The sequence below is a fragment of the Uloborus diversus genome, chromosome 7 (assembly GCF_026930045.1).
Source record: "Uloborus diversus isolate 005 chromosome 7, Udiv.v.3.1, whole genome shotgun sequence".
NCBI classification, from domain to species: Eukaryota; Metazoa; Arthropoda; class Arachnida; order Araneae; family Uloboridae; genus Uloborus; species Uloborus diversus.
In genome coordinates, this window is record NC_072737.1 from 36,537,438 (window position 1) to 36,565,322 (window position 27,885).

Here is a 27,885-nt window from a genome sequence, read left to right on the forward strand (position 1 = left end):
GATTCTCATAATGGACTTTCTCTGAAACAATGCAGAAAGAAAAAGTGGGGGGGAGGGGGATATTTTCAGTCAAATGCTACATATGAATTTTAAAAGCAAATAATTATATGGGAAAATTAGGTTCATCCTCCAAACGGGAGAATGAATTTCAACAGAAGGGCAATTCCATGGAAAATGGTCATTTTGCCCCTCGCGTGACGCCTCATATATGCCATTAAAAATAATAATTTAAAATATTATTGAACTAATTTTTCTGCTTAACAAACTACAAACTTATGCATGATATCTTGGGCAGAATATTTCGTTATTACCCTTTGAAATAATTACCTTTTAATGAAATATTAGAAACGTCACATGCAGGACAAAGGACTGACTTTTTCGTAGAATGGCTCAGAATAGAAAACTGGTGCCGACATAGCAAAAATTCAGGGACTTTCGTAATTTTAAATTGTAAAATAAATTATTTCTTTCAAATATCAGGATAACTATGCTCTCTGTATACTTAAAAGTATCAAAAAATCAACACAAGTATAAAACTAAAATGTCTTTATTTTGATGTCAGCAGAGCAACAATAACAGTACATAATTAACAATCATTCAAATGTTCATTGTACAACAATATGGTACAAAAATAAATTTATGTACATAAATGTAATCAATTTCATGCCCCAAAATATAGCAAGTTCTTGAAACAGAACTTATGTGTGAAAATCATATGCATAGTTCCCATACTTACAACTGTAAGCAGAAACAACACATGGAAAATATTAAATCACATCAAGTAATCTCTCACTCTTCATTCAATAATTAAACTTTATAAAAAAAACTTTGGACCATTATTAAATTTCTTAATAAAAAACAATGAATCTAATAAAAATAATTTGGATACCTAAGCATCAGTTTAGTAATACAGGAATGGAGGTAGAGATTCCTTTCTTAAATTAATGACTAAATTTTTTCATAATTTCACTTGACTCACTATTCATAGTATTTTTTTATGCCTAATTTTTATTTAAAGTGCTAAACTATTTGAATTTATTTTCATGAAGTTGGAAAAATGCTAGCAGCAGCAATATATTTTTAATATTCGGTTGTTACACATTTATTTACAGGACAAATTTTTTTGTGAAGTAACATAATGCTAGGAATGTAAAACTTCTCAACAGTGGTCCATTAATTTCCAACATACATTGATTTTTTCCACCTAAAACATAAATTACTGATGATTTTTTTAAAAAATTGCGTGGTACACAATAAATGCCTAACATATCTAACAGTTGCAAAATTTTCTTAACATAAGGAAAGAAAATGGGCAAGTCAATCATTTTAAAATCAAAATTGCACATTACAATTAATTACATACTCTGGATCTGGGGTCAAGCCAAAAAGCATTGCACCTTTAGTCACAAATTTCAGACAAATTATTGTCTATGGTAATCAAACATGAAAAAAATATAGCGTATACAAACTAAAATTATTTCAGGGTTAATTGAAAATACAGTGAAATCCTGTTACAATGAACTTCAAGGGACCACAAATTTATTTGTTGTATCGGGAATTTCGTGGTGTTGGTATTTGTTGCAACAGGATTTTACTGTAAATGTAAAAAATTAATGGTACAGTAAAAATTGCAAAGTGTCTTATAATTCAGATCATGCAAATATACATATTGATGATAACTCTGAAAACAAAATTTATACAAATAATGAGTGAAATGAATATTTATGGAGAAAAAAAAACTCTCTTGTGGAATGGAGATTGAAAATATTTGTAAAATATCAATTACATTTTGTAGCTAAATAACAGTAGTATTTTAAGCATACTAATGAAAAACTCATGTCCAAGAAATTGTCAATTCATCAAGGAGAGAGAAGCCTGTGGCATTTACGATCCAATAATTCTGAAAGGTTCAAAGAAAATTTTTAATTAGATAAACTAACAGAAATTATTGAAACCATAAAAGAAAATTAATTTTAACTTTAGATGAGTTACATGCACAAATAATTCCATTTTTCAATATTGACAGCATTGCTTACATTTTTCTGAATTTGTATATTTTGTTGCAAGTTTTAGGTAGAAAAACTTGTGCAGAATGCATTAAAATTTTTTAAACATTAACTCTTAATCCTTTCGAGGTTTTTTACCCCTTTAAATAATGTTGTCTCAGAGCAACAGTAAGACATCTAATCCCAATTATAACACTTAAAATATCTTACTATTGCTCTGAGCCAACGATATATTGATTGGTTGAATCACCAACGATATATTGATTGGTAGAATCGCGTTCAAAAAACAATTTTAAAAAAGTATTTTAATCACATCACACGAAAAAGAGAAAAATATGTAAGCAGCAGTTTAGGGTGATCAAGATGTTATACCTGGTTAGTTTAAATCCCTATTCATTTTATTTGCAATTCAATCAAGAATATACAGGGTGAGGCAGAGAAACTTGTTGGTTTGAAAAGTCAATAAAAGAAAAAGTACTTCATGTATCAATTTATTTCTTTTTATAAAATATTGCATACATTCTGAATTTTTATTTCAACTAGATTTTAAAACTACATCGAGCAAATAGCTGCCCCCATTAAAGATGCACTAATCTAGATTTGAAGTTTTGTTCCACTCTTTCAAGCATATCGACAGGAATGTTGGCGATGGCTAGCCGGATGTTATCTTCGAGGTGTTGCGGGGTTCGGGGCTTGTCGTTGTAAATGATCGATTTGAGATACCCCATAAAAAAGAGCTGATGTGTGCATCACATGACTTCCTTTTACTCTAATTTAATGTCATTTTCCCATTATTGGCAATTTTAATGTGATTCAATAGTTTACTCTCTAAATATCACCAACAGTGGCCAAATTGGCTGTGGAGACCAAAAGTTGGCCGCCAAATTGTAACGCCACTCGAATTTACACCGAAATTAATGACTTCCCCCCAAAAAGGGGCAAAAGACCCCATTAGAAACACCCGAATACAACCAAAAGAGGAGGTGCACAACTAGACCCCAATAGGAGTCTACGTACCAAAATTCAATTTTCTAGGACTATTCAATTTTCTTCAGTTCTTGAGTTATGTGACATACACATACGCACACACAGAAGTCACGAGAAAACTCGTTGTAATTAACTGGGGAATTGTCAAAATGGATATTTCGTGTGTCTATACCTTCTTAGGCACTTATCCACGTGTGGTCGAGTCGAAAAAAACTCAACATTCATTCCGGGGTGAGCAAAATGGAAATTAAGGTTGATTTTTGAGTGAAATTTTTTTTGTGAATACAATATTTCCTTTTTTGTAAAAGGAAGTAAAAAGTCACAGGGTGCCTGCAGCTTGAACCAGTTTGGAAAGCAAGTTGGGTGGCGACCACCGAATGATTATTAGAAAAGTAAGCCTTGAGGGCTAACACACGTTGTTCCTTTGTCCAACGGATGACGACAACAGGCTTGTGAGGTAACAAAACTTCAGGACCCCCTATTTAAAATGACTCTCCCCAATCCTTTCTGACCATGCCTCACTAATTAGCATCCAATTCAAATCAGCAAGTTTCCCTGCTGCACCTTGTACTATAAAGTACAGTAAACTCCTGATTATCCATGGAATAGGGTGTCACAGTAAACGAAGACAAGCAAAAACTCCGGATAATCCAAATAATAGGTAAAAATTGATACTTAATGCACATAATAGCTAAAAAATATTAACACACACATACATTTAAATTATAGCAAAAAATATTGCTACATTGCACCTACTAACATTAAATATGAAAAATATTTGTAAAATCTAAAGGCAAACAATGCCACAATCGTAAGTTTAAAAAAAAAATTGTGAAAAGACCCACTGATAATCCAACCGCCAATAATCAGAAGTTTACTATAGTTCATTTTATATTTTTTGATCATGGCAAAGATTAGCGATCAAGTAATTAAATTTTAAAGAGAAGGCGTTATATATTGCGTTTTATCAATGTCTGTTTCACATAATCTTAAGAAAATTCTACCTTTACACAAAAGTTTAATAAGGCTTTAACATTTGGAGAATGCTCTTCAGTTTTAATCTCCTTATCTTGAGAAATGTATTTATTAACTTATTGGAAGAGATTCAAAGGAGGTTAACCCTTACATGTATGCTCTGATAGTAAATGAATTTTCAGAATATAGATAATTCCAGGCTTAGAATGATTAATGTGTAGGGTCTGGTGGGAAGAAGCGGTCAATGGAGTAAAATGGTCATATATCAAATAAAAGGCTATATATTTGAAACGAATGAATGAATGAGGTTTTTTTTTATTTTAACAGTTATGAATTAAATTTTGAACTACAAATTTTAATTCTTGCAATACTTTAGTTTGTGAAAAAAGTCCCATGAAACATTTTAAAATCTGAATGCCTCTTTTAACTTCTTTGTAAAATTTTGTTCATTACAATTTTTATCAGATTGGTTATGCAGGCAGCTTCCCTAATGTCTTGAGAACACGTCTGCATAAACAGCTAAGCAGGATTCATTTTGTACACGATTTTAGAACAACTTAAGTAAGATGGGGTAAAGTGGTCATAAGTTAGGCTTAACATGTTTCCCTCATCTAAAATCATTCAATCTTCAATTATCAAGAAGATATCATTTAAATATTAACTTTACTAAACATTTACTGTTTGTAATGTAAAATACTGAGCTTAAATTTGATATAGCACATCAATTGCATTGAAGCAAGATTGTAATCCTATAATATTTGAAAAAAAGAAATCATAGCATTTATCGGCAACCACAGTTTTCAATTTATTCAAGTAGAATAATTTATGTCCACTCCCCAAAAGAAGCTCGGTAAATTTCGGTACAAAGTAGAAGATTGGAACTAGAAGCGTTTTGCAGGCTCTGAATAATTAGATAAAGATTAACTATTATTTCACTTTTGTTTTTTAATAAAATAACATTTTCACGGAACTCTCTTTGGATGCAATATTTTATTATGTAATTGAGGTAATTTAGACATTATTTAAAAGCTATCTTCAATATATTCCTAATTAATAAAACATCAAACTATCACACCTTTCCCGATGATATTGATAAAATCCGGGAGTGAAACAATTAAAATTCTTGATGAACCAACTTCTGATCAAAGTTGACCATCAGCAATTTATAATTTATCTAAACAAAGTTTATTTCTTCAAAAGACTTTGGTGTGCTGGGCATTTAAATAGTTACTCTTACTTAGAATGGTTTTTCATGTAATTTTTCTAACTACTATAACCACTTTACCCCACCTCAGGTCATTGAAATCTATGAAAAAAAAGTGCCATTAAGATATTTAAATTAATTTTTTCTTCCAAAAATTCAGTGGTAATGTATTCTTTATCAATGTAACGTAAAATGACAAAAAAAAAAAACAAGTTTTAAAAGTAATTTTTACATTTATTATTTACTTAAGTTGAAAAAACTGGGTTTTATGACCACTTCACCCCATCAGTCCCTATAGTCTTGAGCAAAGAACAAGAAGAAGGGATATGATCCATCTATTTAAATTTATTGAAATGGAATATATTCATGGGCTAAAATTTTGGACAGATATCAAAAACAAGGATCATTGTAATGAACTTATTGAGTCTCAAGTTAAACCTGAGAACAGGAAAAATTACAACTTCAACAGGTTTGTAGGTATTCAGAATTGTTTACCTAGGGTGCCGACCTAAGGGGGATCATTAACCCCCCTTAGGTCGGCACCCTGGGTAGCCCCGCACTCTGAGCCATTGAAATTTTAGGGAGGGGATGTTCTGAAGGGTATTTTTCCTTCTTTGGGGGGTCTTTGCAACATTTAAGGGGAGTTGCACCCTTGTTTTCAGGGGGATAGGCAACACTGGTTAACAAAAGCAGAGGCTATCTGCAATGGGATGAATAGTTCCAAGAGGACTCTTGATCTTCATTGGGAAAAGATAACTTGACTAGGATCAGTCCAGATGGGTTCATATCCTGTTGCTGTTCATCATTTTTGTATTTGTTTTGAAGTATTTTCCAGCGATAAAAATTAGAGGCTGAGATGGCCTGATCGGTAAAGCGTCAGACTTGTAACCAAAGGGGTTCAATGCCAGTTTATAAGATCCCCCAAGTTCATTAATGGTGACTGGGGGGACGTTTAACATGTGGTCACAAAGTCCTCCAAGTTCTCAATCCAAATCAATGCCTCTAGAGGTTTTGGACCAGGGATTGTTCGGTTTCTGATAGAGATAAAAAAAAAGAGAGCTATATCTTTAGGGCCGCACCCAACTGGTTAAACCACACATAGTGGTAGGTACAAGGGAACCTAGGGTGTAGAGTAGTGTCCAAAACCAAGAAGAGAATTAATGAAATTTTCAAAGAGCATAGGAACTGTATTTAAATTACACCTTCAACTTAGGAAATAAATTTCTGTTAATTATGAATACATCTCTTTCTTTTATTTGGAATCAGACTGACTCTCCCCTTCCCACAAAGAGAGAGATATTTTATTAGAATAAATAAATGAACTTACCGAATTTGAATAGGACGGCACACTTTCATTGTTAATTGTTGCAGATTTAATAGTATCAATTCCAAATATTTTAACTTCATTCAGATCCATAATTGAGATGTACTTGTTCTTCAGGACTTTGGTTGTTGTAACATTCTGAAATGTTTTTTAAAAGATTGTAAAATTTTTCTTTCTGAAGAAATTTAGTTAACAAAATTAGTCAATAACTCATGACTTTAATGTCGAACATCACTGCTTAGATGTTACAGAAAAGGACAAAACCAGATTTGATCAAATTATTTTGTCAATAATTCTAAAATTAGGGAATGAATGTTTGTTTATCAAAACACAGCTTGAATCTTAGCTCCAACTTTACAACACTGATAATAATTTAAATTTTCAAGTAATTGAGAGTTCAATATTCAAAAAACAGTATTTTTGCAGATAGGATTGTTCGACATTAAAAACAACAAATAAATTAAGGACATTTGAAATTAGATTCAATTCCGTTTCTCTTTTTAAAGATGCTCCCATTTTGCCGGTAGGAGAAAATTGGGAGGAATGGGCCAGCGCTGCATTTATGTTGAACTAAAATACGAAACATTATTTCTAGCCCATCCAGTAGCAGCTTTCTTATAGACTCCTGCTCCTACGTCCTACATCTAGAAAGCAAGCAAGAAATAATTTTCCACCCTTTTTTTAAGAAAAAAATAATGTTTTTACCTTGACAGGAATACCTTTCGTACAAATTTTACTCTTGGGTAATAGAATTGGATTTAAAAAGCAAAAAGAGAGATCCACAGATCTACATTTTTAATGATCCGGCACATCACTAGTAAGAACATATCTAAGTTTTGTTTTATCAGGTTTTAGGTTAAAGGGTTTAGCAAAAGTTGATGTTTCATGTGGCAAGTTGGATTTTATAATTAACAATGCAGATGATAAAGTTCAAATATTATGCTATAATTTTGAATAAATATTTTCATAACTTTCAGGCTCTTGAAATAATTAATTGTATCCCACATTTGTGATGAACATCATTTTGTAAGGATTGAAATGAGGACAACACAGTCTTCTAAAGAAGTTCAAAATAATAAAAAATAATTTAGAGTTATTGCTTGAGGTTAAATAGAATCATTAGACATTCTACTAAATTTTGATCATCGGCTCAAATTACAGGAAGGTTTGATTAGAATTTTTATGACTTGCATCAGAAGTAACTGATTTTTTTTAAAGAAAATAATCTACTTTTTAGCACTAGAAACTAAACGTTGATTTTTATGTAGAAACTGCAAAACCTAGCAGAGTTTAAATTATATTTTGGCAGAAGTCATAAAGCTCCAATAATGAATTCTCAAGGAAAACTTTATAAAAAAATGAAAAGGCTATTCAAATGACAGATCTAAAATTAGAATTGTAAATTAACTTTAAAAACACATTCGCTAGCATCTTCTGAAATTTAAAGCTAATCAAAGTCATTTTGTCATTCTAATCTAAAGACTTACTATAATGCAATTATAAATTTCAAAATATATTTCAAGTAACAACAATGGATCAGGTACCTCTAACCCTAAAATGAAAGACTAACTTTCTTTTGCAATACAAAAATTATCATCACAATATTTATCATACAGACCACACTTTTTTATTATCCTCACAGACTTTAATAAAATGAATAGAAATCAAGAATTTGACTAAAAATGAAATTATGATAAATATTCAAGAGAACATAGCTTTTAGAATACATTGGGGGTGAGATGAAATGTTCTAAATTGAAAGTCTCAAGTAGTTAAAAAAATAAACATTTTAGAAATAAATACTACATAAGTTTAATTTTCAAACAGAAATTATATATATATATATATATATATATATATATATATATATATATATATATATCGTCGTCTCAGAGCAACAGTAGGGCATCTTAGTGTTATTTCTGGGATTAGGTGTCTTACCATTGCTCTGAGGCGACGATATTATTGTTTATACACATAAAGCTCTAAAGCTATCAAGTAAAAATAGGAACAGTAGGAGGCTTACATCTTTGGCAGAAAATGAGATCAAGTTGTAGTTTTCGTTTTCATATGTATCTAAAAACAAAAATAAAATATATTAATACAGAATTTCAAATTTGAAACAAACTTATCAAATGCTTTTCTGAGAAATCTGTTGTAAAAGGACCCTCAAATAAATATACATGCTCTGTATAAAAGAGTTTAACAGGTAGGTAGCCAATACATATTAGAGATTCAAAATTGAACGTTTATTAATTTTTATCTACGAAATACATTTAACTACCTGAGCTCATACATATTGTTACATTTACCACACTCTAAGATGTGACGTACATTTGTCACATTTTATCATGCATAGAACCTTTGCAAAGTGTAAAAAATCCAATAAATGGTTGTAAATAGTTTACTCTGGTTCGATAAATCGAGCCTCAAACACCTGTAAAATACCAAGTCTTCCTTCTTCTCCCAGCAGAAGAAATTTGTGACCATCTCACAAATGCTTATGCCTCAAAAATTCAAATAAAGAGATTATTGGCCACTTATGGCAACAGCTCCCATGCATATATTATGTTTCATAAGTGTTCTATTGCGTTTATATTTTAAAAGGTTTGATATCTAAATACTTTCTTCTATAAAGGGATCAAAGAACACTATTCGATTTCTAGTAAAATATCCCGAAAACCAAGATCAGTTAAGAGATAATCGACATTTAAGAAAGTTGAATTCTTAAATTTTAGAAAAAAACAAATTTACAGCACAAAATGAAGTTAATATTAACTGTAAAAAATAGTGAGTATATTATTCTCTAAAACAAAGCTAAAGCCAAATTAAAGCAGAACTTGCATTTTCCATTTTAAATATTTGGAGTAAAATAGTAAAACTGTAGGATAATTAGAAAAAAATAAGACATTTTACGGGTGTTCAAAATTTAGGAATAAAAAGAAAATTAGGAAGCACATTGAATGCTGATGAATATTTATATATATAATAGCCAAAACTTATCGAGTAATGCTCTGACATCACAAACAATGCAAATTATTATCTGCTATGAAATTGTAAAAATAGATTATCAAAAAAAAATAATAAAAAAGAGTGAAGGTTATTTCTCTCGATAAAATATAGTCTGTTTCGTAATCATAGTTATTTGATTATTAATATGGAATGAAAGATTTTTTAAATACAGTAAAACCCCTCTTAACGAACACCCCTCAGATGCAGACACCCTTTATCGCGGACAAGTTTTTGTTCCCCGATTCCAAGGCATATAACATTATTAAACCCCTGTCCAGAGGACACCCCTCAATTGCAGACAAAAAGATTTGTCCCGTTACTGTCTGCATTGGAGGGGTTTTACTGTATATTTTTAGTTTTCATTTTTCTTTTTAAATATCATCTGCTCCCTCTTGCCAGTTTTACTAGCTTTTGTGGAACATGATAGATTGGCAGAATTCTGTTTCGTTGATGTATGTCAGTTCTAAAATTACTTTTAATCTAAGTTTTAAAGTAATTTTCTGAAATTTTCAGAATGAAATTCATTAATACATGCTGTTGTCAACATGGAAAGACCATGCCTGATGCTGGTGTGAATTACAAATTTATCTTCATGCTTGCTGATCATATATATCTCAAATTCCTTTCTATTTTCAGCAAAAAGAGGTAAATTAAATCTGTTGTATATCACACGCAAGCTATTTTTGTTGCAATCGTGACAATACACTTTAACAATACTGGTAATGTTGACGAGCTGCAAACAGATGATTTCGAGAAGGAAATCCTTAGAAAATTTCAAACATTTGACGAGTTGCTAATTTCATGGTTTTATGAACAGAATGGTTATTTAACTTCATATGTAGAATTTTGAAAAGTTTTAAACATTTCGCTCTCATATATATCTACTTTAGAGCCACACCAACAGGTCCAAAAATTGCTATTTTCAGGTTATTACTGCAGTGCACGTAGAAACCTATTTCAGGAGAGATGGAGACCAACTTTTTGAAATAGGAAGTCTTAGAGATTGCAGGAAAAAATGACTTGAATTGCCATTAGGGTTTTTTTTTTTTTTTTTTTTAAATTTCCTTCATCCAAAAAATTACCTGTGCTGATACTATTAAGTCCCCCTCCCCCATGAAATGATATAAGGGGAAGTATGCTAACACATTCCATAGATTTTTGCTGTAGAATATTGCAACAACTACTTTGTCCCTATTCTTTTACAAGAAAAAAGAATGTGTTGACTGCTAGACTATTATTAACTTGCACATTCAAGGGAAAGCCGTAGATTTTAGACACACAAGTTTAGCTTACTGCATATTACATTTACTAACTAATAGTTAAATTCACGCCAATAGAGTGGTGTAGTGGATACGACGCAGGCCTCTCATGCCAAAGGCACAGGGTCAAACCTGGCTCCAGTCGGTGGATTTTCAAGATGCAGAAAATCGACAGCGTCTATGTCGTATGATTGTAAGATATATAAAAGATCTCACGAGTACTCGTTTGGCATGGAGTATCTCTTTGCAAAGTTGAATTCCTAGTGCAGTTTTGCATCGAATAGAGCACAGTTGTCTCCATCTAGTGAGGAAACTGGGCACCAAAATTCTCCTAGCAATGGCATTCGACTCACAACAGTGCTGCATGAAAGAGTGGATGCTATTCCGGGGGATCGCACTAGGTCTGAAAAGGCAGTGCCTCTATAGCAGCCCCATTAGAAAGAAAAAAAAAGGTTAAAATACATTTTAAAAAGAGAGGAAAATATTACCTAAAGAATCACCATCATCCCAATAAAGCTCACCAGTTGCAGCGTTGTTTTCATCTAATGCTATCAGTAAATCAAAAGCATTTGTACGGCTAAAAAAAATTTGACAATCAATCAGTAAATTGCATTTATTCAACTAACAATCATGAGGAATTATGAGAGACATTTTTAATTCTTTAAAATTTAACGAAATAGAGTTTTTATTCCCTTCGATGCAGAAATATGTTAGCATTTCATTAAATTAATTGCAGAATCAATGCTGGATCTACACCCAGGATTTAAAAAAAGGATGAGGGGGGAGGGTATGTTTTTGTCTTGAGTTCTAGTTAAAAAACAGAAAATTATGGTCCAAGTATTGTACAATGCATTTAGATCAGATGAATCACAGTTAATCATTTAATACCGTGGCACCCAACCTTTTCCTGCCTGCAAGCGGGACCTCATATTAAAATCACTCATGGGCCAGAACGCATAAAAAATTACAAACAAATTTTTATTGTAGTATTAGTAACATGGAAAAATATAGAAAAGGAAAGAAAATTAATCAACTACTTGAAACTTATTTTATCAAATGTAGGCTTTTCAGAAACCAATTTCTGAATACCGTCGAATCTCGATAACTCAAAGTTTATAACTTGAATATTCCTTTATCTCTAAGTTTTCATCAGGTTCCAAACTCTTGAGACTGTTGTGGAAACTTCCCATAACTCCAACTACCAATAACTCAAACTACCAATAACTCAAACATTTTAGCGGTCCCTTGGGACTTTGAGTTATCAGGAGTTGACTGTATGTGACTACAAATTTGTGGTATTGTCACTATTTGTGTCTTTCGATTTGTAACATTGAACAAAGCAACGGGCCACACAGATCGGCTTCACGGGTCAGATGTGGCCTCTGGGCCGTAGGTAGGGCACTACTGGTTTAATAAATTCAATTTGTATTAGGATTTTTCTACCTTCCAGTTGACTAACCCTGAAAATTTGTTATTTAATAACTCTTAAAAGAATATACAGATAGCAACCTGAAGCTTTATATAAGCATACATAACTATGGAGGATTACATATTTTAATGTAATTATCTGAATTAGTCAGAGCTGCTTGCTGCTACGAAAAAATCATAGTTTCAAAGAATTACAGCTTTAAACTACGACGCTATGAAAGCGGGTCCAAAAACTATGATTTTCTATTTTTTCCGTTTAATATTTTCTGTATCATATTTGAAATTAGTTAAGTATCTTTGTTTTTGTTCTTTATACTGTTGACAAATCATCAGTGTGTGTTTAAATCTGTGGCAGCAACCCCCCTCCCCCTCCCACTTGCAAAATTCTGCTACGATTTTGGATTTTCAAAATTTGGCAGCTCTGGAATTAGTTCATGAGTAACTTCTTCCAGTATTTCAGACAGTATACGGCTTTAAAGAGTATATTGGGAGGCTAAAAATCCGGCTATCATTATTGCAGTATTAAATACACATCGATAAATGGCGGTATGCTGGTATATCGCCTAGCCCTAATTATTTTATGCATAAAAGATTTTCCTCCCCACATCACTAATCGCAACTATGTAGAAATATTCTTCCCAGAGTTTCATTTTTTACATTCTGAAGAATCTTCCAAGTTTCAAAATTATTATATTAAACCTTGTTGAATTTTAGAAAAAAAAATTTTTGTAGAATTTGGCATTCAAACAAAGATGAAATTCTTAAGCACCATTTTTATGTTCTGTATTCTTTGTCTTGTAAATAAGTTGCAAAAGCAACTTAACCTTAAAATGATGCAGACAATACTATAATAGACTGTTTTCTTTCAGAACAAATGCAATTTAATAAAAAATTACCTTTCCACAGTAGTTTTTCCAGGTAACTGAAGAGGCAAAATTGCACCGCCTCGAACAGCAACATTAATGTGAGTAATGTTTGCTTCCAGAGTAAATTTTTCTCCTTTACTTTTCATTGACTTTCCAGAATAAAAATCATACCAGACACCTTTTGGAAAATATGCATCAACTTTTACAGCATTCTGAAAATGTAAAGTTAAAAATGAGCAATTATAGAAATTAATAAAAGAAAAAAAACTTTTAAAAATTAAATCAATGGTTACTTCATAAAGAATAGGCAGTATCATCAATGATGGACCCCAAAGAAATTCTTCGTCAATACTATAGGTATTAGCATCGTCAGGAAATCTAAATATCAATGAAATAAGTACTTAAATGCAAACACATACATTAGATGCAAATAGATAAAGCATCAATAATAACCATCAATATTCTATGAGTGCATGATTTATATCAAAGCAACTGAATAATAATTCAAATTTATCGGACAAGAATACAATTTGCAATGCCTAATAAAGTAATTAGGATAAGAATAATTGTAGGATTATTATTAGTAGTACTGATAAATTATTAAAGTAACATATTAAGTACAGTAGACGCTTGTTTTACGCGGGGATTACGTTCCCAGAAATGCCGCGTAAATCGAAACTGCGTAAATTGAGCCCTAATACTAATGTTAAAATAGGAGTTTGGTTCCGTAGATAACAAAATACTTCATTCTAGTGATGACTAATTGTATAGTAAGTTTAATGTGTACTTATATCATTTTTTATGGATAACATGCATAAAGAAAACAAACTAATTTCATGTCCTGTTTATAAAGAAGAGCTGGCTATGATAGTTGATTTACTATTTGATGTTGCTTCACCTTAAATCACTCAGGAAACTGAGCCAAGCAGTATGATATGATACTGAGCCTGATATTACTATCCAATCAAAGGGTCTATTTGGACAAGTCTGGCTTCCATTTTACCGAGCACCACTAAGATGAAAGTTAGCTGAGATGACATGATGCTAGATGGAAGCACCATCTATGAACATTTCACTAGATTTGATCCACACTAGGAACTAAACAACACTTGCTCCAGTGCCTAAGAGGCAATTATTTGTGATGAGAACGTGAAGAATTGACCAATACATATTTAGCTGGCATGAGTCATTTTTCACATACATAGAGGGTCTTTGACTCATAAGTATCAAACCTAAAACCCTTTGGTCACAAGCTGGCTGCCTAGACTATCTGGCTTAACCTAGGCCCATTTTAACCCCTTCCTGCTCGCTCCCGTGAAAATGCCGTGCTCATTTATTTGGCCCGGAATACATTTTATTTCTTTCTTTATACACTAGATGGCAGCACCAGTCCATTTTAAATGTAATTGTAGATTTTAAATGTAATTGAAAAGATGAAGAAAGGAAATTTGGTACTAACTTACCAGATTGTGAAATTGGCCTCTGTATCTCAAGTTTTTAAATTTACCACACAAGAAAAATTTACCTATCTTTACTTATGTTACACAAAAGATTAATAAAATTCTTTTTTAATGCTTAAAAGACGTATTTCTTAAATTTTTGCTGCTGGCTTGGGTATGCTTGTTGACTTTTCATAAAATTTTAAATTTTTTAAAAATTTCAATCTAAAAAATATTAAAAATGAAAAATTGAATGCACATGTTGTTCATACACTTATTTTTATATCATTTTCTTAAATAAAAAAAATAGAAACTTTATGACCATTTTCTTGAAAATTATCCTATTGTTAAGGGGTTAATAAGTCTGTAATCAAGTAATTAAGTAACCCATGTAAAATTACTCAGATTAAGAAATGCTTAATATTTACAAGAAAATCTTTTGAGGGAAAAAAGGGATCTCAATATGGAAAAGGGGGAACATTGGTATAAAAAAACAGAAGATTTCAAAAGCACTGACAATGTTTCTTCAACTAAAATGCAAAACAGAAAAAAAAATTTAATAAAATTTTAAACTATTCTTTCAAAGTACCAATCTAAAAAAAACCATATCTAGACATAGAAAAAGGAAATTTTTCAATTCAATCAAAAGGTTCTGTACATACAGGGTGTGGCAGCTATTTGAGGACACATTTTATAATAGCCCCATTTTTCTGTGTTTTATAAAAACCAATATTTTTTCGTTTGAGAGACATGGCAGACCCTATTCTTACTCAGGAAATGAAGAGGCATGCAGTTATTATCTCCTTGGCTTCAGGGCAGACTGATTCAGAAATTGCTAAATTCTTGAAGGTCGCCCAATCATTTGTTTCAAAGTTCGTAGAGAATTTCGAGCTGCAAAGGGGGATGTGGTAGCAGTTTCGCGAAGTAGACGACATTGTCGACATTCTTACAGTGTCAAGACACCAGTATTCATCAGCTGGTTCAAGCTGCTAACGATGAGGGCTCTAGGAAATCGATGAGTGCACTCTCTAATGAGCAGCAGGTTGAAGAGGCTACTATCCATTGTGTGGTTCATGAGGACCTCCGTTTAAAATCATTTGATGCGGAGAGAACAATTCATGTCCTACAGGACCAAGATTAACCACTTGACTAGAGCCAAGAGCCTTCTGAACAATCTCAAACATCCCGAGGATCCAAGACTGCTCTGGTTTTTCTCGGTTGAGAAAAACTTTGTTCAGGACCAAAAGGTGAACAGCAAAAAAAGGTCGTTGGCTGCGTAAAAGCACAGATAAGGTACCAGCTGTTATGCATACAGAATTTCCAGCATCAGGGATGGTTCTTGATGTGGTGAAAGACATGTGATGCCACCTCATTCTTTTTTTTTGTCAAGGTGCCAGAGTTTATGCCGTCGCTTACACTGAGGTATTAGACAGATTTGTCACGCCCTGGATCACTACTGTTGAAACTGGGAGACCGTATATTTTTCAACAAGGCCCCCGCACCTTTCTCTACCACCAGGATTTATCAAGATTGGTTACGCAAAAATGTTCACGATTTTGTCATGCCCCCTATCATTTGACCCCCCAGCTCCCCAGATCTCAATCCAATCGCCTACAATGTGTGGGGAGGTAGTTGAGAGGGACTCCAATTGTCACACTGTTGCAGCTCTCAGAACTGTTATTTTGGAAATAATAACAAAAATTCCGAAGACTCATCTCATTTTTGCCTGCAGTCGGTTTGGATAGGGAATAGAAGCTGTCATTGCCGCTGATGGTGGTTTTTTTAAATGATGTCGTTCTTTATGTATCTGACCATCTGAACGAAAACTCTAATTTGTAATAAATACTCTGTTTCCTCAATTTGTTCCCTTTTTTTCCATTCTCAAATACCTCACGCACCCTGTATATCTGAGAAGCTACAATAAGAGTAATTAAAAGCTCTTTTTCTTTCATATTAGTAACAAAAGCACTAGTAAAAGAAGTTAAAATACAAAACAACAAAACACACATCGTTTGAGAATCAGGATGCAAATTGAGATTGCTGAGATGATAACAATTAAGATGATCAATAAAGAAATTATGTAAACAGGAAGGAGAGGGCAAGAAATTAAAAGGGGGGGGGAGAAAAAAAAAGGAGCATCTCTTGAACAAAAAAAAAAGAGTGCTTCAACCTTTACAAATATAAATGACATACAAAACAATAACTTACTCAAAAAATAATGGACGAATGACAGTTTCACCGAAAATATGACTTTTATAGAAGAGAGTGTAAAGATAAGGAAGTAAATAGTATCGAGTGCGTAAAGAATTTTTCGTGGCATCAATAACATCAGGACCCCATGCAGCAGGATCTTGTTCCTGAAAAAGAAGTTTTTTTTTCACTTTTATTAATGCACTTTTATTTTGTTCCTTTAGTATTTCTTTATTTATTTACCTATTAAATACCACTTTAATAAAATTCAATGAATTAATAACAGAATAAGATTAGTAATTGAAAACAGCAAATAAAATTTTATTTCACCAATTCAGGATCTACATATTTCCTTTTTATTAAATTAGAGAGGAAAAGAAATATTTTATACCTTTCAATTTATCTATAATAAAGGAACAATAAAACCAGCTATTAAGAACCTGAGAATAATCATACTATTCTTTAATGAGGGGAAAACTAAGTTTGTAGGTAAGTGCGTCAGATCCTTTTCTCACCAGAGGGTAAGAAAAGGACAAAAAGAGAATCAAATTTTTAGTTAGGCTAGTTTGAATAATATGAATAAATACAATACATTGATGACCATCAACAGACTCTGGACCCAGCTACGCTAGTCCTAGTCAAATTAATAGTCCCCAGTGAAGATCAAGGGCTCTCTAAGTTATTTACCCCCTTGCTCGTTACAGCCCATTCATGTAAGCTGTTCCAAGTGCCAACAACCTTACTGAAGTAGTTAATTTTTCCAAACTTCCAAGTGAATCCAAGTTGAAAACAATGAGCTCCTGTTCTGCTTTCCATGAAAAAATGTGATTAACATCCTTCATTTTGGTAAATTTAAGCAAGTGATTCAGGTTCCCTCTGATTTGCCTTGATATATCTTTTAGCAAGACCAATTGCTTTTCAATTGATAAAAGGTGCTACAATTTCAGATGGTAAAGCGAAAAAGAAATATAATTTCTTTTTTTTTCCTCCAACCTGAAATAATAATAATAAGCAGCTTTTGTCATGTGAAATTGCTAACTATCAGTGTTAAACCCTTTCTCCCTCTCAAACAATTTGAGCTATTCATAAAGTCGCTATTTGCTAACTGATCCATTGAAGCTTGTGACATCATTATTTTCTCTGTTCTCTAATCTTGTGTTTTTGTTACATGCTATACATTTGCTATATCAGAGAATAAAAACGAAAATTGAAAGCCCACCTTTGTAGCATTTATATTCACAAAAATACCTGAAAATTATTTTAGTTCCCTTAAGCAGCATCAAGCCATATTTAAAGAATCGTTAGAGCTCAGTGAGTTCAGTATATAAGTTATAAACAGTATTCAAGGGCGCCCATATGCAAAATTGTAAGGGGGGGGGGCTCAGATATTTTCCCCATAGTTTAGCAGGATATTTTCCCCATGGAAACTGATTTTAGTGCAGATTAGAGTTATTAAAATTTGATGTTTTTAATAACTTATTCATTAACGACTGGAGAAGAAATGTTTTCACATTTTTGCAAAGAAAAAAGTACTAAAAGCAAGGAAGTTCTAATTTCAAAGGGGGGGGGGGGGCTTGAGCCTCCAACTTGTCCCCCCCCCTATATGGACGCCCTTGACAGTATTCAGATAGGGGCTGTCCATAAATAATATCACACTTTTTTTCAATTTTTTTTGATCTGTTCTCCCCCTCCCCTCTGTCATATGTCATGTTATTTTTATTAACCTATGAAAAAATGCACGATGTCACATTTCTTGTTACCTCCTCCCTACTCCTTGTCACAATTTCATGAGCCCCCTCCCCCCCCCCCCCCCTCCTCAAAGCAAGACATCATTTGCAGACAGCCCTTAAGAAAATTTCAACAATTTAAATAAAATCATTATTACTGAAAAGCATCTTTTCAATTGTACTTCAGCCTCAAGGTGAGTTTCATTTTATCAAGAAAAAAATGCAGTTGAACTGATTTTTTTTTTTTTTTTTTGAGTTCCTTTTTTCCTCTCAAAGATCGTATTTGATAGTGCATTTTTTTGAGGGGGGGGGGACCTAACTTGGCAGCATTGTGAAGGCTACACAGATCCTAATCACAATATTATTATGCTGCCATGATAGATTTTACCCAACTATAGATTAGTTTTTTTTAATTAGTTTTTTGATAAAGCAAAGTGGTCTGGTTTTTGCAGTCATAAATTGTATTTTATCTTATTTATTCCAAATAAATATCATTAACTTCGAATTTTTAGTGTGAGAAAAATAATTGTAGGTCATTTATTTATTTTTCTAAACGTAACCAACGCCTTTTTTTATATTTACCATAACCATGTATTTTCTGATAGTGAGAAATGCATAAAACAGCAATCCTTAAAACACAGGTTGCCTCGATTTTGCTGGGATCACGCTTAAATAAAGTGGAACATAGTAACTTGCTTTTAAAACATAGGAAATTCTTTCTCTGCAAAGTTTCACTAACCAGGGTTCGTACTCAATTTCAGAAATAAAATGAAGGAGTTTTGGAGGAGTTTTGAAGGAGTAAAATGAGATTTTGAAGGAGTACTAACGGGCTATCCTTAAACGATGTCACACTTTTTTTCAACATACTTGACCCCTTCACCCTTGTCACATGTCATTTTTTATAAACATATTGTTATAATAACGGTGTGATGTCAATTTTTGCCACCCTCTCTCTTCCCCTTGTCACAATTTCATGAACATGGCCTCCCCTCAAGGCATGACATCACTTGTGGATGACCCTTTTTACAATACCATAACAACGATTTACTAAACAATTATTTTTTTTAGCACAATCACTTAACATAGTACACCTACTCAAGTATTTTTAAATAGTTAAAATATAATTAGACAAACTGACTTTTGCTGCTGAGAGTATGGTGGAGGAAAAAACAATCATCATAAAACTTGAAAAAATAGCCAAGAACCATTTATGCATGTTTTACTTCACCTATAAAATGTCTTAGTCATCTAATAATGTTTCACTTTCAAATTTTATGACTTCTATGATCAATTTGTAAATCACATCTTTATGAAAAAAAATAAATATACAAAATTACTGCATTGAAATTGCCTTTATTTCTTTGCTCTTGTGGCGAAGCTAAGTTATCGAGCGAAGTATTTTAAGTTACTGTCATAAAGGAAGATTATTTAGCCTTGAACCAAAAAAGAAGGAATTTTGAAGGAGTTAAAACCAAAATGAAGTAGTTTGAAGGGCCCTTCAAAAAAATTTCCTAAATGAAGGAGTATTGGAGGAGTTTTGAAGGAGCGTACGAACCCTGCTAACAATAGGTTGCTATTCAATTTTTTAAAAACTTTGCAATGCATTTCAAGCAGTGAATTTTTATGCATGGCAATTAAATATGCTGTAAAACGTTTTTATTAACTGTACATTTGGTACTAAAAACAACAAAAATAAAAGAAAGTAACAAAAAAAAACTCATAGCTTATTTGTTTTAATTTCAGTAACTTCTGGTTTGTCTGCCAATGTTACGAACAATGAATGTTAAGTAGCCACTAAGAGGGTGATCCTCTTTCAGCAGTTTCTCTGGCATCATGCTTTAGGAGTTAGATGAGTCATATGAAATTTTTGAATTGCACTGTGTAACAAGCTCCCCCCCCCCCCCGCCCCATAACATTTATTATAAACAAAAAAACTTATGAAGAAACATTAAATTGCACAATAAAACATCACTTACAAAAGTATCAAAATCATTATGATTTCTAGAGAAAGGATAAAAAGCACCAAGAGATTGCCATCTTGCACAAAGGTCTTCAGTAACATTCAGCCTAAATCCACAGATATCAGAGCCAATCATTGACATCCCATAAAAATTAAACATAAGCATTGCTAAAAAGAAGCATGCAGGTTCAAGTTAAAATGAAAGATATAGAAATAAATTTTTCAGCAATTTTGAGCAAAGAAAGAAAGCATTTATTTTTATTGTTATCATTTATTGTTACTATAAATTAGTAAATAACTTTTAAGCACATATAAGAACATGCATACTTTACTAAAACACAATCACAAAACTGGTACAGAAATAGTGGTGGCAATAATCATCCAATAACATCTATAGTGAGATACAGTGGATTTGCTCAGGGCTTCCTAAACTTTATAGCCCCTTTAATGGATCAGCGTTCAGTATATAAGTGCAGACTCCTTTTTTGCGCAGACCCCTTGTCATAAGAGCAGGATTGGTATTTTGTCCACTTTATCTTCCACTTTCGTCCATTTCAACATCGGAAGAAATTGGATCAATTTTGGACATACGTTTTCATACTCATCTTCATATATTAATTTAGTAATTAATTAGAAATAAAATTGCTGCCCTCTATGGATGACTTCCTTTTATTTTCATCAACCTTGTATAGTTTCACCCACATATATTTCTTCTCTTGGAACAGCAAAAATTAACAAACATTTAAACAAATTCAGTTAAAATTCTCTAAATGGATTTTTTTATTTATGAATTAGCATTCATTAACTTTAAACTATGGTTTTTAAAAAAGCAATCATATTTGCTAATCCACTTACATGGTATTGTGTATCTCATGTCCTCCCAGTTAGAAGTTATATCACCACTCCAGTGACCACTCCACTGTCCCTGTCCAGAAAAAGTTGCTCTAGAAATTATGAAAGGTCTTTTCTTTCGAACATCTCTTATAGCACTAAAGAAAGAGAAAAGATGATGTGATAGATTCTGTCCAACATGCTAATTACTAATCATTTTCATATGCTTTTTCAATACACAATTAATTACTTAAAACATGAAAAAAAATTTTGGTGCTTAAAACTTCAAGCAACTATAGAAAATAAATTCAATTATATTAAAGAGCTTGCTAGTATTTTTGATAATTTGAGATATGAATTGATCTGAATTGAATTGTTTAGTTTAAAAACCAGTCAAGGGACAAAACTGCTAATTTTAGGAAAACATCTATTTCACCATATTAAATTATTCAATGATAATTGAAACATTGTTTATCGAAAGAAATATACCTAAATAAGTATCCTTTTTAGTTTAAAACATTGTAATCCTAAAAAAAACATTTTAGTACAGAGGTAAAAATGCTTTTTCGAAGTTTAAGATTATTGTTTGACTGGTTTTTGAAATAAATGATTCAGTTGTACAACATGCAAAAATTCACATAAAATTGGAAGAAAAAAACTTTTAAAGCTGATCTCCCAGTCGAAATAAGCCTGGTCATGCTTTCTGTTATTCAAAGAAATACTTTTTTTTTTTTTTTTGAGAAATATACTTAAAAACCTATTTTCTTTCATGCGAGTACTTTATAGAAGGAATTAATTATCAATTCATAAATTCTCAAAAGTTTTTCTATTTCATAATTTGACGCTTCTTTGTTGTTACTATCACTCAATGAAGCAATTTGAAATGAAATGTTTATATTTGCAGTTGAGATCTACACAAGAAATTTCCCTCTGTAAGTACTACACCAGTTATAATTTTTTTGAGAAAAGGAATAAATGTTTTTTGACAAATTTATTCAGAAAACAAAAATATATTTACTTGTATGTAGCATGAGCTTCTCGATAAGCTAAAAGATTGTGTTCATTGTAATGTTCCGTTTTCAGGTGCTTTGCCGTCATGCACAAAGTTAGTGTCCGCAAGGGATATGGCCTGCCAGGTAAATACTGAGGATCTTCCAAGGGAGAATCGGGACATCCTACATCTGAACCATTAAGAAAATTAAGAGGCTCGTTCATATCCTGAATAGAATTTAAAAAATGTCAGAAAATTTTAAAACTTCTTTTCATTGAAAAGTTGTACCATAAGTTAAAAAGAAACTTGAAATAAATGACATACTATCCATATCCCATCATAATGCAATTTTAAATGATAAACATCAAATTGTTTTGCCCAGTAAGGAGGAGTCTTAGGATTACTAAAGTCGGGAAAGACAGTATAATTTGTGTTCCACACCTAAAACAAAAAAAGAATTCCAATTAAACATCATCATTTCGAGTAAATTTTAAGAATTTGGCTGCAACAATAATGGCAACTGTTTGCTAATGAAGTCAAAATAGATCAAGATATAAAACAAGACTCATTCGGGAGATGAAATAAAATTGCATAAAATACATTTACTACAATACAAAAATATTACTCTATAACTACAAGAAGATAATCTTAAAGTTAAAACTTTCTTTTTCAGATTTAAAATATTCAATGACTTAATCATCTTGTCTATGATTAAAGCATTGAATATTTCAAATCTGAAAAAGAAATTTCTTTAACCAATTACACTGCTGGATTGTGATACTTTTATCTTTACCACTGTGGCTATACTTAAAATTTTTGTTGCTGTTGTAATGTTGTATTTCTGATATTGAGTTTTTCTAATTAAATCTGTGTATAAAAACATGCATCTGTTTCTCCAACTTTCATCAAGCAGCCTGACAAAGCAACAGAGTTTACTAAACATGTACAAAGGGTTTTTTAAGTGTGTGTGTGCATGCGTGAAGTGAAGGAGAGGGATATTTAAGTGCAATTCATTTTTAGCAGCATGGACAGAAACTTTCCGAACTCAATATTACTAAAGTTTGGGTAGTACTAAATCCGATTTCCAATAATACAAGTTCCCAGGTCAAAAAGAGTCTGAGATTTTGAATCACAAGCTAGTTCATTTGCAAAATTGAGCGCAACTAAATCTAATAAATAGCAGGCTATGCAGAAAAATATATATAACTTACAGGTATCTTTACTTTTACAGAATGATTCAAAGTTTTAAAAAAATGATTCAGCAGGACATGCAAATTGAGATTTTTGTAACTGACATAACCTCAAACAAATATTCACAATCCAAAAACATTGAAAATTATATAATTTAATGATTGAAATGCAGAATTTTCCCAAGAAAAACAAAATTATGCACCTTCATGCCAGCACAAGAGCAGATTGACAAGCTTCAATCTACCAGTTTCACAATACAGGGAGAAATTTTTTAGACTTGAGAAGATTTTTTCAACAGATTTTTGCTTTTGTTTCTATTTCCAAACTTCCATTCCTTTTTGCGACAAAAGTCAAGTTTATTAATTTTGTAACTTTTTTTCATAATTATAAATATTTTTAACTTTTTGTGGCACTTGAAGATACCTGTATACTTAGGAATTAAAGTATATTTTGAAAGGTACATTTAAAATGGGAATGTTCAAATATACTAGAATCTCTTCGCACAATATAACTGTGCCAGAAAATAAATTGCACTCTGAACTTTTAAAATTATATTTGTGACTTCTAAACTTTAAAACTTCTAACTGAACTTCTAAAATTATACTTTGGACAATCAATGATAGGATGCAGCCAGTACATACTGGTTTACGCCAACCATTTTTGAAAAATTCTCAAAACTCTGAATACTGTTTCTTAAAATTTCTACTCTTTACATAGAGATTAATTACATTGCTGGCACAGTCTTTTTAAGTGGAGAAAATTTAGAAAATTATAGTCACCACACAATTAGTTTTTTTTTTTTTAAACAATACTTGTGACTTTTTATTTATAATCAAATACTGAAAACCAAGAAAAAAAATTTTGTTTTGAAACAAATACCTTTCCATGAATGTATGAACCATTAACATCTTTAACGAAGAGATCCAATTTCTTGCCCTCATCATAAGGAGCATATGTGTTAGGTTCTTCAACATCTGATACTCCAGGCGACTATACGGGGAAGAAAGTGGTTAGTACATTGAAAAACAAATAAATATTTATAGCAGAAATGCACAATGTTAGAGGAAAAAAAGGAAAATGTGTTAGCATGAATATCCGTTTTAGTTTTATAACTAATAGCACAGAGTAAAGACCAAATTTTTTTCTTTGTACTTTGCCTGACAGTCATAACAACAAAAATATGGTAGGTAGTATGTATGATAAATTCTTTTTCTCATTTTTGAAAGTATTTCCGTTCCTGAGGTATATGGAGAACACTTAATCAATTGAGACAGAAAGTCTAAGTTTATAAATAGGTGGTATTATTTACTTTTGTGTTATCCAAAAAACCATTTCATTAAAATAAAAAAAAACCCTAAAAAACAATTCTTTAGTCACAGATACATTCCCTACAAACTACTGCAATTGTTGTTAATGAGATTGTGAGATAAAAACTTCAGCCTTTTTTGCAAGTCTGACACTCAGAAGAGGAAAGTAAAAATTCTAATTCTTAAACAGGTATTCTCTAGTATAGAAATTTAAAAAAAAAATTGATTTTTTTTTCTTTTCATATTTTCAAAGTTTAGACTTTTAAGAATAAAGCCTCTGAGAGGATTGATGGAAATTCGAAGTGTTTTCGGAGTTATAGTTAATTCTGTTCAGATTCTTTTTTCTCAATATCGTCGCCTCAGAGCAACAGTAAGATATCTAATCCCAGAATTAACACTAAGATATTGTACTGTTGCTCTGAGGCGACAATATATACTTGACAAACAACCATCAAGCCATGTACACCCTTGTGCAAATTAATGGAATCAAGTTGGGAATTTTTAATTTTCGAATTTTTTAGGAAGTTTAATCTTTGTTTATAACAGCTGTTTAGCCTACCAGTTGATTAGGTGCTATAGCCTCACGTTTTTTGTTTTTTTTTTTTTTTTTTTGTCATAAATATTGTGTTTTGTTTTTAAGTAAGTGTTATAAATTTCTACATATTTTTGCTGTTTTTTCTCAATCTGATCACTTTTTATCTTTTTTTAGCCATGTTTATTTCTCCACCGAAGAGGCAAGCCATTAAGACATTCAGAAAAAATCTGATTGCATAACAAAAGAAAAAATGATTTGTGCTTTCCTAAAAACATGGTTTAGAGATCAAGAATTCAAAGAAAAGTGCAAAACTGTAGTTGACTCTATGCTTAGTAGAGTGAAAATGGTGCTGGACAAAAAAGGAGTGTGGGGGGGGGGCATACTAAGTGGTGATTTTGATTTAAAATTAAATAATGTAATTAAAGGTGATTTTGAAAAAAAATTGGCTTGATTTCATTAATTTTCACAAGGGTGCATATGTAGGTTCCACGTGTATTGTGTATTTTTCCGGTGTTAAATTCAAATTTTAAATAGATGAAAAAAAGTCAAAGAGGAAGTAATTTGTATATAGATAGACAATAAAAAGACAGCAAACAAGATTAACAGTGTAACAAACGCTCCGATGTGTAACAAACGCTTCCGAAGCTTTGAAAGGAGGCAGCACTGCTCTTATGGCTGAAAGATCTGCCAAAAATATAACTTTTGAGGTATAGGAAGGAACAATGTATAAGGCAGAGATGGCTCTTCAAAAAAATATAAGTATAGCCATACCATTAAACCACTCAGACTGCCCAAAATGCGACTGCAAAATTTAAATGTGTTTTCTCGAAACTAAATTTTTCAATTCGGTTGACAAGATATCTCAAGTTTTAACACCGATTTACTTGAAATTTGGTACAGACTTTCTTTATACCATCAAAATTGTCTCGACGTAGGGGTTTCCTTATTTTTCTTTTTTACTATTTTTAAAAAATTACCAAAGTTTAAAAATGGAGCCAAAAATGACCTTTTTTTTCAAAAAGAGACTCCATTTTGTGCATCTACCCCCCCCCCCTCCCAATTTGCCTACGTTGAGATAATTCTATATCCTTGTTTAATAAGAATCAACCTTAATTTCATGTTTCAGATTAGCAGGAGAATTGAAATCTTGTCAACCAGTAGACAACTTTTTTTTCTGAGTCCCCACTTTGCCAACCTCTGCTGATTTCAATTCTGATTTTTTTCCCCTCAATCATATTTTTTTATACTTCTCAAGTATCAATAAAAAATTGATGGTAAAAATGGTTACAAGTTTTTTTTATTTTTTTATTTTTTTTTTTTATTACTCCCGCAAAATTGCCTCCAAATCGAGTGTAGATTAGAATACCTCCTTAAGCAGTGATCTATAGTCAAACTTGCATCTCTATGTGGTAATAGGTAATTGTCAATTACTTTATTTCAATTATATTACTCTCTTTACTTTCTTAAGTATACTTTACATAAATTTTACTTCATCAATTTGGCATTTAAAAAAAAACACCTTTAGCTACTAAAACATACTAAGGACCTAAATTTTTTAATTCCATCTACAATTTTCTACTGTTTGGAGGCCTGGAAATCAAAACCTTTTTAGAAAACTTCAATTTTATATAATAACTATATATTTAACTAACGTCATCTACTTTGTCGATCAAGTAAGTTTTTGCTTTATCTTGTAACAAAAACACATTCACTACCATCATTCTATTTAGAAAAATTCGTATATTGCTTTAATTATCTAAGAGTCTGTCTAGTATGTTTTTAGATGCTACTTAGTGAATCTCTAAGTATTTTTCATAAAAAGTATTAAACTTTAACAAAAACAATTTTGGAGGTAAACAAGGAAAAGAGTTCTGTTTTGGAGAATTTATTAACTATAAAATTTTCAAAATAGAAAAAATATCAACCTTCCAACATAAAATTACGAACATAAATGTAACAAAATAAAAGAATGTCCAGTGGTTTTAGGAGAGAAGCTACAAAAGGAATATTGCTTTTTAAACTTTCACAATAAACTTTCAATTAAAAGTTTTATCCTAATATAAGGAATGGAATTAAACTTACAATCATGGCTACGTAATGTCTGCCATCATTATGAAGTTTTTCCACAAATTCTGGAAGTCCTTTAAAGTCTACAGGATCGTAAGTGAAATCTAAATTTCTGTGCATGAAATCGATGTCATGCCACTGAACATCCTGAAAGAAATATTACCTTTTCTAAGAACCGTATTTGAACAAAATAATATGCTTTTCCTCTAAACATTTTATTAACAGATACTACAGCTATAGTCACGAAAGAGACATGGTTAAGACATTGCTCTCAGGTTAACTCAACTTTCTGAGTCTTTTAATGTATTCAGACTTTTTAAGGGGTCTAAGGACCTTTAACCTTCAAAATTTTGACTTCATGAAAAAAATATATGTTACGCATAATTTAATTCTAAACAATTTGATACCTTATTCATTACCATATGACAAAAACTTTTCAAGTTATCTTAAAAATATGTAAATTCTTCCCAGAGATTTATGTTAACAGCAGCTGTTTAAACCTCTTTCCTCACAGACCACCAGTTTCTTGTTTTGCATGCATGATATCTCAGAAAGTTTCTTATATATTTCCGTAAAACTTTTCATGC

The 27,885-nt window shown here is 31.7% G+C and overlaps 1 protein-coding gene across 1 annotated transcript in view; it reads right to left on the bottom strand.

The window, feature by feature from the left end:
- Positions 1–531: 531 nt before the first annotated feature.
- LOC129225672 (lysosomal alpha-glucosidase-like) overlaps positions 532–27,885 on the bottom strand; it is a 42,519-nt gene continuing 15,165 nt past the window's right edge. Inside the window, exons 6-18 of the mRNA XM_054860146.1 lie at positions 27,314–27,445; positions 24,269–24,379; positions 22,523–22,639; positions 22,226–22,425; positions 21,232–21,365; positions 20,393–20,544; positions 16,708–16,856; positions 13,354–13,438; positions 13,091–13,272; positions 11,255–11,343; positions 8,522–8,571; positions 6,500–6,634; positions 532–1,900 (exon numbers count right to left, since the gene is read on the bottom strand). Of these exons, the coding sequence (XP_054716121.1) occupies positions 1,835–1,900; positions 6,500–6,634; positions 8,522–8,571; positions 11,255–11,343; positions 13,091–13,272; positions 13,354–13,438; positions 16,708–16,856; positions 20,393–20,544; positions 21,232–21,365; positions 22,226–22,425; positions 22,523–22,639; positions 24,269–24,379; positions 27,314–27,445 (1,602 nt within the window). The 3' untranslated portion in view covers positions 532–1,834. The remainder of the gene's footprint in view (positions 1,901–6,499; positions 6,635–8,521; positions 8,572–11,254; positions 11,344–13,090; positions 13,273–13,353; positions 13,439–16,707; positions 16,857–20,392; positions 20,545–21,231; positions 21,366–22,225; positions 22,426–22,522; positions 22,640–24,268; positions 24,380–27,313; positions 27,446–27,885) is intronic.